Genomic DNA, 14,093 nt, shown 5'->3' on the forward strand with positions numbered 1-14,093 from the left:
AAAGCTCTATCCCCAGCACTTCTCATCCCCAAAACCAGAACTATCTCATTCTCGTTTCCCCCACTTTGTTTCCGAAGTCTAATCCGGCCTATCCTCTCAGACTCATTCCCAATCCTGGCCATCCACATCTCTCTAACGAAAATATTTCCTATAGTCTGTGATAGATTTAGAACAGAAAACGAAATATTTGAACAAAGAAAACAATTTATTGGAGCAACTAAACTAAATTTTGTCAGGCCAGCACTACAGAAAACGATTATGTTATTGATGCACGACCGCAGTAAACTCGCACAGCAGTTTAATTCAGTCGAGATTGAGATGACTAGAGCACGTGTAGTGATGTGCTGAAAATATCGCGAGAAGGAGAAGGACACTGGAGACGGAGCTACCAGACAAGAGGTAAAGAGGAGGCCAAAAGAGGAGGTTCATGGATATTTTAGACTTGTTTTTTGGGGTCGCATAAATGTTGAGTTTTCTTTTTGTCTGTAGGTGAAAAAATAAGAACGAATGAAGGAAATGAAGAACAAAAGGGAAAGAGGGAGGGTGGAATAGACAGGAGCAGGGACAGGACAGGAAAACAATGATAAATTTAGAAGAGTGACGTAATGCGAGGAAGGGAATGGACGCGATAAAAGTTTGTTATAGAAGGAGGGAATATATATGAAATTATACATCAAATTTACCCAGTCACAACCCGTGTCAACAGCATTTTGAAAGTTCCAGACTCACCTGACTCGCACCTGACCTCACTGAATGGTTTAAATCCCCTTTCCTTCTACGGTAGTGGAAAGGGAGTGTGGGAAGGATGGGAGTGGAGGAGTGGGAAAGAGGTGGAGAGAGAAGGGTGGTGGAGTGATGACATGCTAAGAGGAGTGGAGAAGTGGGTACGGAGAGATGGCGCAACATTAAGAAAATTAGAGAAAGAGAAAGAAAAAAAATAATTAAGGGAAGGAAGGAAGGGAGAAAAAACATTGAATTAAAAAAAAAGATAAATTGCGAGAAAGTAATAACAGAGAGAGAAAGAGAGAGAGAGAGAGAGAGAGAGAGAGTGAGAGAGAGAGAGAGAGAGAGAGAGAGAGATACCAAAAAAGATATATATATATATATATATATATATATATATATATATATATATATATATATATATATATATATATATATATATATATATATATATATATAAGACCTTCATGAAGACAAACTCAAGGAAGTTGAAACAATTAGTATAAAAAGTTACTGCAGCAGATAGTGTTCTATGAAAACGATGAAGTCGCGTTTATGAGTCATTGCAAATAGGAAAGCATATTACTTTTTTTCCATTCCAACCCCTTCTGTAATGGGACGCCAATCTATTTGAGTGGCGAGCATTTCCATGAAGAGCAAGAGAATAAGAGAAAACAATAAGAACAGTATTTTAGTTTCCTAATGCCATAATAATGTTTAGGTGAGTCACCGCTTCATAGTTCTCTGTGTTGCCTCCAAGCGGCGTCCATACCGACCGTTGCCTTGACGACCGTTGTCAGGACGCTGACGCTGTCGGCCAGGTATGCCTGTAGTACCTGCTTCCGGGCAATAGTATTTACACCTACACCTACGTGGTTGGTGCTGGCGCTGCTGTCAACACACACCTTTCCTCTGACGACATCGTGGCGGCAACTGGCGTGCAGGTGTGTAGGGAGCTCGGCTGTGTGCTGCGTCACCTGGCCAGGCCGTGTTTGCCCCTTACATTAATGATGAGCGTTGGATGCCTCCTTTGTGTACCTACTTTATTACTCAAATGGGGTCTCTGGAAGGAGGGTTTTTCCTTGTTGCCTCAAGGTATTCGAGGATCAGGGGGGGATCTAACTTTTTCCTCTCACGTACGCTCCTGCAGTAAGCACCTCACTGCTCCGGTGTGCTGAGGATTTATCATGTGATGGAGTGACATGGAGGAGTGATAGGAAGAATGAAAGGGAAATCTCGGGATATTTTTGACCTTGTAAAGACTAATGGACTGGACGACGGTCATTCAACTCTCACAGCAGCACACGAGAGACTTAGAACACAGCACCGGAAAATATTACACCATCAGTTAGGGCGTGTCCGCCAGTTAATACGCAGCATTTCAAAGAATACTCACATCAGAGGGAAAAAACGTATACAGTCTTTACTTTGACAACTGTTCATTTTGATATCTCAGCTGGTTTTTTTTTTCTTGATGCGAGAACTTGTTGTAATGCTGCTCACTTATCAACAAGCATAACCTCCTTGAGCAGCGAACACCCGGGATATACCAACATTTCAAAATAGTGCACAAGATCGTAGTAGAACGCAACCGGAGCATAACGTCGACACATAGCACTGTAACATAAAACCAATGCGAATGTTCTACGATGCAAATGAATACATGAGCCGGAATTTCACACCATCGTATATAGCACATGATCGAGACACTACACAGCATGCATCATAACCATAACAGCAGTAGTCTGAAGAGCATAGAACAAACGAAACAGATTCATCATCCCCCCCCTCCCACCACCACACACACACACACTTTGATCAATACGTACTTCAGATATTCCTTACAAATGGAGACAGACATCGTGTTTTCTTTGTGTGTAGATAAAACTTTTTAACCAAACCAATCTTGAAAAACAAAAACATACACAGCTGATATCTGCCAGCGACACGCGAACCACTCATCCGTAAGAACGCAATATAAGAACATAAGAACATAAGAACGTAAGGAGTCTGCAAGAGGCCGGTTGGCCTCTACAAGGCAGCTCCTGTACACTCAACCCCACCTTACCTCACCATCCATGGCTTTATCTAACCTCTTCTTGAATGTATCTATGGTATTGGCACCCACAACATGGCTCCCAAGCCTGTTCCATTCGTCCACCTCCCTATTGGTGAACCAATTCTTGCCTATGTCTTTGTTGAGTCTGAATTTGTCTAACTTAAAACCATTTCCACGCGTCCTACCTGGCTCTTTCACTCTCAAAATTTTATTGACATCCCCTTTATTAAATCCCTTCATCCATTTATAAACTTCGATCAAGTCTCCTCCCACCCTTCGCCTTTCTAGAGAGTGTAGATTTAACTGCTTCAACCTGTCTTCATAAGGCAAGTTTCTCACCCCCTGAATCATCGTTGTCATCCTCCTCTGTACAGATTCTAACATCTTGATATCCATTCTATAGTAGGGGGACCAGAACTGAACTGCATAATCGAGATGAGGTCTAACTAGTGCTAAGTAAAGTTTGAGGATGACTTCAGCGCTCCTATTGCTCACGCCCCTTGAGATGAAACCTAGTACTCTGTTTGCCCGATTTTTAGCCTGAATGCATTGAGCCCTAGGACGAAACAATGACGCTGGCGGAACAAGAGACAAAGAATTAAGGAAACGGAGCTACGTGTGAGGAATGGCAGCGCACAATACCACGAGTGTAATAAAGCGAAATACTCACACCAAAATAATAACGCCGACCATCTCTCAGCTCCGCACCGAAGAAGGATGAAGCAAAAAACAGACCAAATAGTTTCAGCTCTGACACAACAACAGACAATTTGCTAACGTTAACAAACCTTCACTCAAACAACGTACCGATGAAATTGTATATAGAGCGAGAGGAGACACGTGTTGAAAGTGTTTGTGAAGGGATAGGATACACACTTATTGCACTGGAGATGTTAGTGTAGTAATGTAAGGGAAGTTATTTTAAACATGAAGTAATTAAACCAAGAAGAATTGAGACATGTTCCTTGCCTGCCGACTTAATGAACGAGCGTCTCTCTCGGGTTAGCAAACGAAAAATGAAAGCTTACCAGATGAATAATGTTGCTGGGGAGCCGTTTACGTCATTTTTTAATCAGGGCGTATTCGGATGTGAGTGTATGTGTCACTGAACTGATTAATTACCTGCCTCCACCTTCCTTCACGTCCTCGCTCGGTGCTAGGTGAGTCTTTATTCCGCTGCCGCTTTCCAGTTTCGAGGGAGTGACGATTTTGTGTTCCGGGGCAATAAACTCGGAGTAAAGAGTGTCCCTAACTATGTGTTGCTGTTTTCTTCCAATGATATTCTTTCTCTTTTACTTTTATGCTTTATTTCATCCCTAATTCTTTTTACCTTTGTCCCATTATTTATTTTTATTTCCCCTCATTATATTTGCTTTCATTATTTTCTTTGCTTTGTTTTTCTTCTTTCTCTGTCTAGTATATCTCTTTCTACACAGATTCGCACACACACACACACACACACACACACACACACACACACACACACTCTCTCTCTCTCTCTCTCTCTCTCTCTCTCTCTCTCTCTCTCTCTCTCTCTCTCTCTCTCTCTCTCTCTCTCTCTCTCTCTCTCTCTCTCTCTCTCTCTCTCTCTCTCTCTCTCTCTCTCTCTCTCTCTCTTTCTCTCTTTCTCTCTCTCTCTCTCTCTCTCTCTCTCACTCACACACACACACACACACACACACACACACACTCTCACATACGCATAGGGATCAGTAGGCGGATAAAAGAATATGTACAACATTTAATCACGCATTGAGATTATTACCTCATAAATAGTCACTTCAAAAGACCTTAGATAACGCCATTTTACCTTTTAATTAACTTTCCCTTATAACTTTTCAGGTACACAGTCTTCCTCTAACGACCATAAGGAGAAGAAACAGCACCAATATCTGACACACGAGGTCCTTTTGAGTCTCCTGCCGCCACGATACTGAGGAGGCAAAACGCTGTGAGTGAGGAGCCGCCCTCGGGAGCCAGGCTGGGCGGCCTTCAGAGCCAGCGTGCCATGTCGGTGTTCCGGCAAGAGAGCCTGTCGGAGGAGGTCAACAGGGAGAGTGCCACTTTCACCACCGTGGCCGGAGGTAGCGTGGCCCTCCAGTTCAAGGCTTCCATTTCATCCACTTCATCCTCATCCACGCAGACCACCAGCGAGACGGTTGTTCAGCGCATGGTGGGTGAGTGCTTGGGGGATAGGTCGGGAAGGGTGGGGGATGTGCTTGCTGCGGGGGAAGGGGGGCATTATGCGCTGAGTGAGTACAGCGATAATGAAGGAAAGGCACGCCGTCTGACACATCTAGAACACTCATCTAACTTAAAGCATGGGGTTGATGTGTATATTACAGTGGATTAAGGCAATCTTGTGCCGGCTGCTCTCTCTTCATGAAGTAAGCAAGCTAAATTGTCGCCTCGTCGGACAGGGATGGGCGTGCAGACCTCCGGTAATTGCGAGGGCATGGTAGGCGGCAACCCGTCCCAACCGCTATACGACCATGCCCCCACCACCTCCACCCCGTCCTCCGCGGCCCACGCCCCTCCACACACCTACCCTTCCTCCCACCCCGCCCTGGCGCCCACACCTGACTGGACGCTCGCCGGGATCCTCGACGTGAAGGTGAACGTTACAGGCACTGGTTGTTGTGCTTGCATCGATTTATTATTATACCTTATCTATTTATCAATTCATTTATTCATTTACCCACTTATATATTTTTCAGGCCACGTACTTCCTTATTAATTTATGCATGGTAATTTTACTGGGCTGCATATACACACCGAACAGCAAAAATACAAATAAAAGTCTAGTCATTATATTCATCCATCCATCCATCCATACGAACATACATATATCTATACAAACATATAGATAGAGAGACAGACAAAGTTACAGACAAACAAATGGACGAGTAGGAATAGCTGGGTACCTGGATTATATATATTTTGCAAGTTGGGGCAGCTAGATATAATTGGGCAAGCTGAGGCAGTGTATACCTGGGTACACACTTACATAGAATTTATGTAACTGTGTGCCTACCTACATATATAACTGCCTAAGTTTCTATCTATGTCATAAATAGATGGACAGACTGAAATACGAAAAGATAGCAAGTTAGATGAATAGACAGGTAGAGATAGTTGGATAGGTAGGTAGGTTGGATAGGTAGGTAGATAGGTAGACAGATAGTTAGGTTAATGAAAAAATAGATACATAGATAGACAAATTAAAAGATAGATTAATAAAAGGATAAATAGATAAATACGTTGACGGCTGAATTAATAGATAGATACGTAGATAGATAAATAAATAGTTAAAATGACAGATCAACAAACAATCAGACGAACATAACTCGTATACAACCTGTCCTAAGACCTCTGTTCAGGCAGCGAGATTCACTTTCATACTGACACTTCCCCACGCGTCCCTCGCACCGGCCGGCCCTCCCCGCGTGAAGGACAACACGGCGGGCCTCGAGGGGGATCTGCGCAGGAAGGACCAGCTGATCGAGGAGCTCATCAAGATGCACCCCAGCCACGGCCTCAACAAGGTATGTGGAGAAACATTTTTGTCGCCTTGTGTCGCTATTCTAATGAATACTCTGACCTGAACCTGTTAACTGCATACATTTCTCCACCCCTCCCGCGGCCCCGCTGCACAAATCTTCTACTCAGTCTTATACCTTGCTGTCAATCTTACTAACGAATGAGTTAACCAGCATCAGTCTTTCATTGTTTTCGCTGGTAAACTCTGGAACAGTATTTCCTCCTTCCTTCGACTTGAACTCTTTTTAGAAGGGATCATCAAGACACCTCTAAGCACAAATTAGGTAATCTCTTTTGGCATATATATTTTTCATATTGTGATGAACACTGTGTAGGCATTTTTCATATATTATATTCTTACACTCAACCTTCTACCTCTACGTTCCCGTTTACCGTGAAAAGAAAAATGGCGGTGACCTTCGCATGGCACTGTTTTGATATGACATGATAAAGTGTATCTTTACTTGGTGCTGCTCGGCGAGGCGTGGGTGGGAGCTTGCTGGCCTTTAGGTGAAAATGCTGTTGCAGATGCAGGTGTCCTGAGATGGAATATTGATACTGGTTTTGTTTTACACCAGTGATGGACAGTCGGAAATGTGCGAATGACCGGCAGAAAACCCGGAATAAGGGTTGTAAAGGCGAGACACATACATATTGTCTGTAAAGAACATAATGATTCAGTGTAAGAGAGGATGAGTATATTGACAAAATGTCTAATTTCATAATATGGATCACAGAAAATGAAGTAAAAAATATTGGTACAAAGAATATGTGCACTATAACATATTCAGACTTCGTTCTTGTTGTTGCCGCCAGTGCCACGCAGGCTGAGTAATACAGATTTGATGGCAAGAGCCTCGCCAGGCACACCAAGGTAATAACGTTATTTTTATCTACCTTCTTGGCTCGTATGCGTCCCTTATAGGAGCGAACATTCCCCATGTATTCAATACCCTTCTGGCGCTTGCTCCTTTTCTTTGACTAGAGTTAAGTTCCCTCACTCACCAAAAAATGTCGGAGGGAAAATATCACTAATACGTGCATCATCACGTTTACAAAGTTTATAAAGAAGTAAAGTGCATACAACTTTCCTAGAGAAGACCTTCAAGATAACATAGCAACTGTTATATTACTGCATTGGAAGCCTTTCAAGAAATCTTAATTTGTTTTAAATTTTGGTGAATCGTGTATATAATTAAGATACATAGATAATTAACTTTATGGTCAAGAAACATCTTCAAAATCAATGAAATCAACATTAGATAAGGGACACTGTCGGTGTAGCCATTACAATACCGTTTTATGGAGGAAAAGAGACTTAAATCATGTATATATTGATGATCGTATAATGTAGTCTTTTTTATGGTGCTTCTCCACTGTCCTAAGAACAGGGAGGGGAGGAGTTATTTATATCCCATGGTCAACCAAACACAAGGGTGTTCAGTTTTGAACGAAATAGTGTTATTTCTACGGTCATAAAAAAAACTCGATGGATTCATAATGCTTGAGATTCTATTCCTGCTGAAGGACAAGTTGGAGGCTCTCATGTGTGTGGATCACAATGGTCACTAAATATCCTCGGTCTATCCTTAACCCCTTCCCGGCGGCAGGGCAGATGCATGTACTACCAAAAAAAAAATCGTCTCTGTATAGACGCTGTCGACTTTCATCCATACGTGTGTATATATATATATCTATATATCTATATATATATATATATATATATATATATATATATATATATATATATATATATATATATTTATTTATTTTTGATTTTTTTTTTTTACAGCTAAGGAGAAAGTTCAAGGGCGTAAAGAAAAAAAAAAAGCCCGCTACTCACTGCTCCTGAATAGAGGTCAAAGGAGTGTCCAAAAAGAGAGGTCAATTTCGGGAGGAGAGGTGTCCTGATACCCTCCTCTTGAAAGAGTTCAAGTCGTAGGCAGGAGGAAATACAGATGAAGGAAGATTGTTCCAGAGTTTACCAGCGTGAGGGATGAAAGAGTGAAGATGCTGGTTGACTCTTGCATAAGGGGTTTGGACAGTATAGGGATGAGCATAAGTAGAAAGTCGTGTGCAGCGGGGCCGCGGAAGGGGGTAGGCATGCAGTTAGCAAGCTCAGAAGAGCAGTCAGCATGAAAATATCGATAGAAGATAGAAAGAGAGGCAACATGACGGCGGAATTTGAGAGGTAGAAGACTATCAGTATGAGGAGGAGAGTTGATGAGACGAAGAGCCTTTGACTTCACTCTGTCAAGAAGAGCTGTGTGAGTGGACCCCCCCCTTCCCCCCCCCCCCCACACACACACACATGAGATGCATACTCCATACGAGGGCGGACAAGGCTCCTGTAAAAGGATAGCAACTATGCGGGGGAGAAGAACTGGTGGAGACGGAACAGAACGCCCAGCCTAGAGGAAGCTGATTTGGTAAGAGATGAGATATGAAGTTTCCAGTTGAGATTTTGAGTTAAGGATAGACCGAGAATGTTTAATGTTGAAGAATATATAGATTCCCCGCAAGTGGGCATTCCAGATTGACGTCTATATATAGACTCTGCCGCAAAACTGAACAAACATTTGACTCTATATATAGATGTTATTTATGTTTGATTGGTTATTTGTATATTGATATATTTATGTGAAGGTTTAGACTCTGTATCAGTGTAATCACTGACAGTAGATGAGTCAGAATCATCAAAAACATCCTCAGTACCAAAGAAGTCATTTCTTCCGTCTTAAGAGGTCTCTTTCTCCTTGACATGATAGACTAATAATAAAATAAAATAGGAAAAAAGATGCATAAATTCCCAGTGTTAGCTGATGTGCATCACACCCACCACCGACAAAGCACAAGCGGTGACTGGCCTTGAGAGGCAATGTCGGTAAGTGTCAGGGGGTTTGAGATGCCAAATAACAATTTATTTAGTTAATTTTGTTAGTAGTAAGGAATCATCTATATATAGACCATGCTACAATCTAGTGTGGGCAAATGAGAGCAAACGTCTATATATAGACGCGCCGACAAAAAGTCCCAATTTCGAAACGTCTATATATAGATCCTCCGCCGGGAAGGGGTTAAATCAAAATCTTTACTGGAAACTTCACATCTCTTCTCTCACTAAATCAGCTTCCTCGAGGTTGGGCGTTTTTTATCGTCTCCGCCAGTTCTTACCCCCCGCACAGTTGCTATCCATATACAGTGGCCTTGTCCTCCCTCGTATAAAGTATGCATCTCACGAGTGGGGGGGCTCCATTCACACAGCTCTCTTGGCCAGAGTGGAGTCTAAGGCTTTTCGTCTCATCAGCTCTCCTCCTCTAACTGATAGCCTTCTACCTCTTAAATTCCGCCGCCATGTTGCCTGTCTCCCTGTCTTCTATCGATATTTTCACGCTGATTGCTCCTCTGAACTTCCTAACTGCATGCCTCCCCTCCTCCCGCGGCCCCGCTGCACTCGACTGTCCACTCTAGCCCATCCCTATACTGTCCAAACCCCTTATGCAAGAGTTAACCAGCATATTCACTCTTTCATCCCTCACGCTGGTAAACTCTAGAACAATCTTCCTTCATCTGTATTTCCTCCTGCCTACGACTTGAACTCTTTCAAGAAGAGGGTATCAGGACACTTCTCCTCCCGAAATTGACCTATCATCCGGTCACTCCTCTGAAATCTTTTATAGGAGCTGCGAGTAGCGGGCTTTTTTTTCATTACCGTTTCCTTTTTTTTTGCTCCTGAGCTGTTTCCTCTGGTGTAAAGAAAAAAATAATAATAATAGAAAACAACAAAATAATTAGTCTTTGAATCACAGAATCGAGAGAGACAGGAAGAGCTCCCCGTTTAAAACTTAGTTCGTGTTTTTTTTCTGTTCTGTATCTGGCGCAATTTATCTTTCTCCCGGGATGGTCGCCAATCAGCGGACAGCTTCCGCCGGGAGGAACAATATCGCTGGGAGGAGGAACAATGTCTATTGACCCGTGGCTGCAGGAAGGCTTGGCTCACGAGAACGCACCAGCATCGTGCAGGCCACGTATTAGTACGCAATAACTGACTCTATCATCAACTGACGACAAGCGAAATAGGGCTCAAAAAAGATTCCAGGCCATATTGCTAATCGGGTATAAATTGCAGGTTAGCCATTAACAAAATGCAAATCGAGCAATAAAAAACCTACATGCAAAAGATTGGTCCTATCTGAAAATAGGTCGCTTTCATGGAACCGACGCCAGGGGCAGCGGCAGGAGGTGAACGACAGGGAGGCGGAACGCGCCGGAGAGGAGTCGTGCACGTCGACATGTTGTGGCGCCACGGTACGCTTCCGGCGAGCACCTGTGATATGCCTCGTGCCTAGTCTGGGCAGGTAAAGTGAGGCTGACAAAGGCATGGAAGGCAGGCTTTGAAAAGTTTGCCAAGTTTTCCTCCCGAGCGATGTAAATAGTTCAGGACCTGTTCGTAATCCAATGCCGTGGCTGTATGAAGAGTATGCCATTATGATAGTGTTATCAATATTAATATTATTGTTATTGTTATTACTATTGTTATTATTATTATTAATATTATTATTATTATTATTATTATTATTATTATTATTATTATTATTATTATTATTATTATTATTATTATTATTACTATCATTATTATTATCATTCATTATAATCCTTATCACCATTCCCCTTAGTCACTTCCACCATGAGTCTTACCATCATCGCCATCATCATCGTCACGGTGGCCGCCAGCCTCACCCCCATATACAGTCGTGTCCTCCCACGTGTGCAGGTGCGCGGGGGCGAGGCGGAGGAGGCGCTGCGGAGTGACCTGGCGGGGATGACGGTGAAGGTGGAGCGTCTGGAGCAGCAGGTGCGGGACGCCCAGGCGGGCCTGGCTGCCCGTGACGCCCGTATCACGGAGCTGACCCGCCAGCTGGACGCCCACAGGCAGGAGCACGCCCGCCAGGCCGCCACCATCGTCACTCTGCGCCAGAAACTTCAGGTGGAAGCAGAGTCTTATGAGTGAAGAGGGAGAACTTAACTTTTCTTTTAGTTACAACTGATACCTAAAAGTCGTTTACGTGCAAAACATGCCCGATGGGTATTATTAAAATTTTACATAGAGGAAGGAGTATACACGGGGTACGTTTCATCTTGAAGTTAAGCAATGAGAAAAATTTAACGTTTGAGCATTTCTCTATTTGAATAAGTCACCAACAAAATAACAAATATTGATTTGGAACTATATATATATTTTTTATGGTAAGTCAATATACTTAAATACTAGTAATCTGGTTACAGAAGGAAAGTGCAGCTAGATATTATACACAATGACCATTTCTCTCCTATATGCTGTCGGTGCAGGAGGAGGAAGCAGTCACAGTGTCGCTTCGGGCAGGCCAGCGCCGAAAGGAGTACACCGTGGGCGCTCTCACTCGAGAGAACCGGCAGCATGCAGACCGCATCAGCGAGCTGGAGTGTCGCCTCAAGTAAGTATGTCTCTACACTCCCTCAGCGCCCCGTGACCCCCAAGTGGCATTTCCCAACAGCAGCTAGTGGTGTCTCGTCGACTTCACTTTATGGACATTTATTTTCATTAGATACGTATATATGGGTAGGCGGTGGCTGAGTGTTTAGCGTGCGGGCTCCGCATTCATCACGCCCTGGACAACGTCGATTCGAATCCCCGCGCTACCACCTGGTATATGTTATGTAGCAATAAGGCATTATTGAAGCAATTTCTCAATCATCAATATGCTTGTAGCAATAAGGCATTTCGTGAAATACCTGACAATAAATTTCAGTCATTATATGAAATGCCTAAAAAATTTAGTCATTTCATGAACCGACTGAGTGAATTAGTCATTTCATGTAATGCCTGAAATGTTCTGTCATTACGCGTAATGCCTAATTTCACTATTTGCCTGTAACACACACACACACACACATATATATATATATATATATATATATATATATATATATATATATATATATATATATATATATATATATATATATATATATATATATATATATATATATATATATATATATATATATATATATATATATATATATATATATATATATATATATATATATATATATATATATATATATATATATATATATATATATATATATATATATATATATATATATATATGCATACATCCACGTTTGAAATTTCCATAAGAGCTGTTTTATAACACACACACACACACACACACACACACACACACACACACACACACACATATACACGAGAAGTTTATAAACTGCCATAGTTTATCTCCGTTTAGGTAAAGATGTTATAGACGCACACTTGGTAACTACTCTCAAGGAGAATCCAGAAAGCGATGAAATTCCATGTTTAGCTCATATGGCCTGACCCGTGGCAACATGTAGCAGCACACTAACGACCTCCCTGTGGTTCAGAACCCACTTGGAGGAGAGGGAAGTGGCCGAGCAGAGGAGCGAGACGTCTCATAAGCGGCTGATGGAGCTAGTGCGAGTCGTGACTTCCTCCCTCAGCATGGGAGACCTGGACCCTCAGGACGCTCACGAGAAGCTCTCCACCAAGCTCGCCGAGCTTGTCCAGGTGAGAAGGAAGTGGAGCAATTAAAGGGGAGAGGAGGAAGCTTTTGAGGCGGTAATATATGCCTATTAGCGGAAGTTTGGCGTTTGAATGTGAGGACGAATAGTTCCATGAAGGCCGTAGCAATCATGAAATTCTTGGGGGAAAAATATACAACTTGCGGGGTTTTAAATACGTGAAAAGATGAACGATTTCAAGACGGATTGCCGATAATTCTGCTGCATGAATTAAGTGAAATTCCGATTCTTTTATTCGTCTTTCCATGGAAAACTTTCGAGCAGACTTTCTCGGGTTTTCTCTCCGTTTTTTCCAGGAAACTCATCTCTCTCTCTCTCTCTCTCTCTCTCTCTCTCTCTCTCTCTCTCTCTCTCTCTCTCTCTCTCTCTCTCTCTCTCTCTCTCTCTCTCTCTCTCTCTCTTTGACTGTAACCAAGTGAGTTCATTAAATCTTCCCAGGACTGCGCGCGCCTGAGGAGTGAGATGGGCCGCCTGACGGAGGAGCTGGAGCAGAGGGAGGGAGAGGCGTCGTCGGCGAGGCAGACTGTGGCAAGACTTGTGAACGAGCTGGACGACGAGAAAAAGTCCGTCGAGGAGCTGAACATGGCCCTGGTTGATTACAGGAAGGTAGGGACACACACACACACACACACACACACACACACACACACACACTGTATATTGCATAGAAAGGTATCGCAATGAAACTTTTACTATAGAGAGGAGGAGGAAGGAACACAGGTAATGCATATATGAATAATTAAGAAGAAACTTGTACCGAAGCTTCCCTAAACAAGACTTTCCCTTCCCTGTCGTAGGCAACACGCCGCCCCTGACTCTCTCAACACTCCGGCGGTGCGGGAGGCGAGGACATAATTTCTACTAACTGTGATGAAGCTTTCCCTTATGACTCAAATTAGGAAATTGATGACCTGCGGACAAAGTTGCGAGCGGCGGAGGAGGAGGCGAAGAGCGTGCGGGAGAGGCTGCACAACACCAACAAGTCCTACAACACCACCCTGGAGGAGCTGCACGCCGCGGAGAGGAACCTGCAGCAGGCCAAGGGTGAGGCTGTGAAGGGGAGGATGCGACCCTTCCTGAACTTTGACACTTACTGTGGCTTTCATGGCCTGCGACGCCGAACCCCTGAAGACGAAACAAAACAAAACAAAATAAAAGGAAATATGTA

The 14,093-nt window shown here is 43.1% G+C and overlaps 1 protein-coding gene across 1 annotated transcript in view; it reads left to right on the plus strand.

Moving 5' to 3' along the window:
• Positions 1-1,552: 1,552 nt before the first annotated feature.
• LOC127009624 (coiled-coil domain-containing protein 170-like) overlaps positions 1,553-14,093 on the plus strand; it is a 22,212-nt gene continuing 9,671 nt past the window's right edge. The window contains exons 1-9 of the mRNA XM_050882855.1: positions 1,553-1,667; positions 4,625-4,959; positions 5,203-5,396; positions 6,235-6,327; positions 11,097-11,309; positions 11,672-11,796; positions 12,749-12,911; positions 13,364-13,531; positions 13,825-13,969. Of these exons, the coding sequence (XP_050738812.1) occupies positions 4,791-4,959; positions 5,203-5,396; positions 6,235-6,327; positions 11,097-11,309; positions 11,672-11,796; positions 12,749-12,911; positions 13,364-13,531; positions 13,825-13,969 (1,270 nt within the window). The 5' untranslated portion in view covers positions 1,553-1,667; positions 4,625-4,790. The remainder of the gene's footprint in view (positions 1,668-4,624; positions 4,960-5,202; positions 5,397-6,234; positions 6,328-11,096; positions 11,310-11,671; positions 11,797-12,748; positions 12,912-13,363; positions 13,532-13,824; positions 13,970-14,093) is intronic.

Source organism: Eriocheir sinensis, chromosome 41 (assembly GCF_024679095.1).
Source record: "Eriocheir sinensis breed Jianghai 21 chromosome 41, ASM2467909v1, whole genome shotgun sequence".
Taxonomy (NCBI): Eukaryota; Metazoa; Arthropoda; class Malacostraca; order Decapoda; family Varunidae; genus Eriocheir; species Eriocheir sinensis.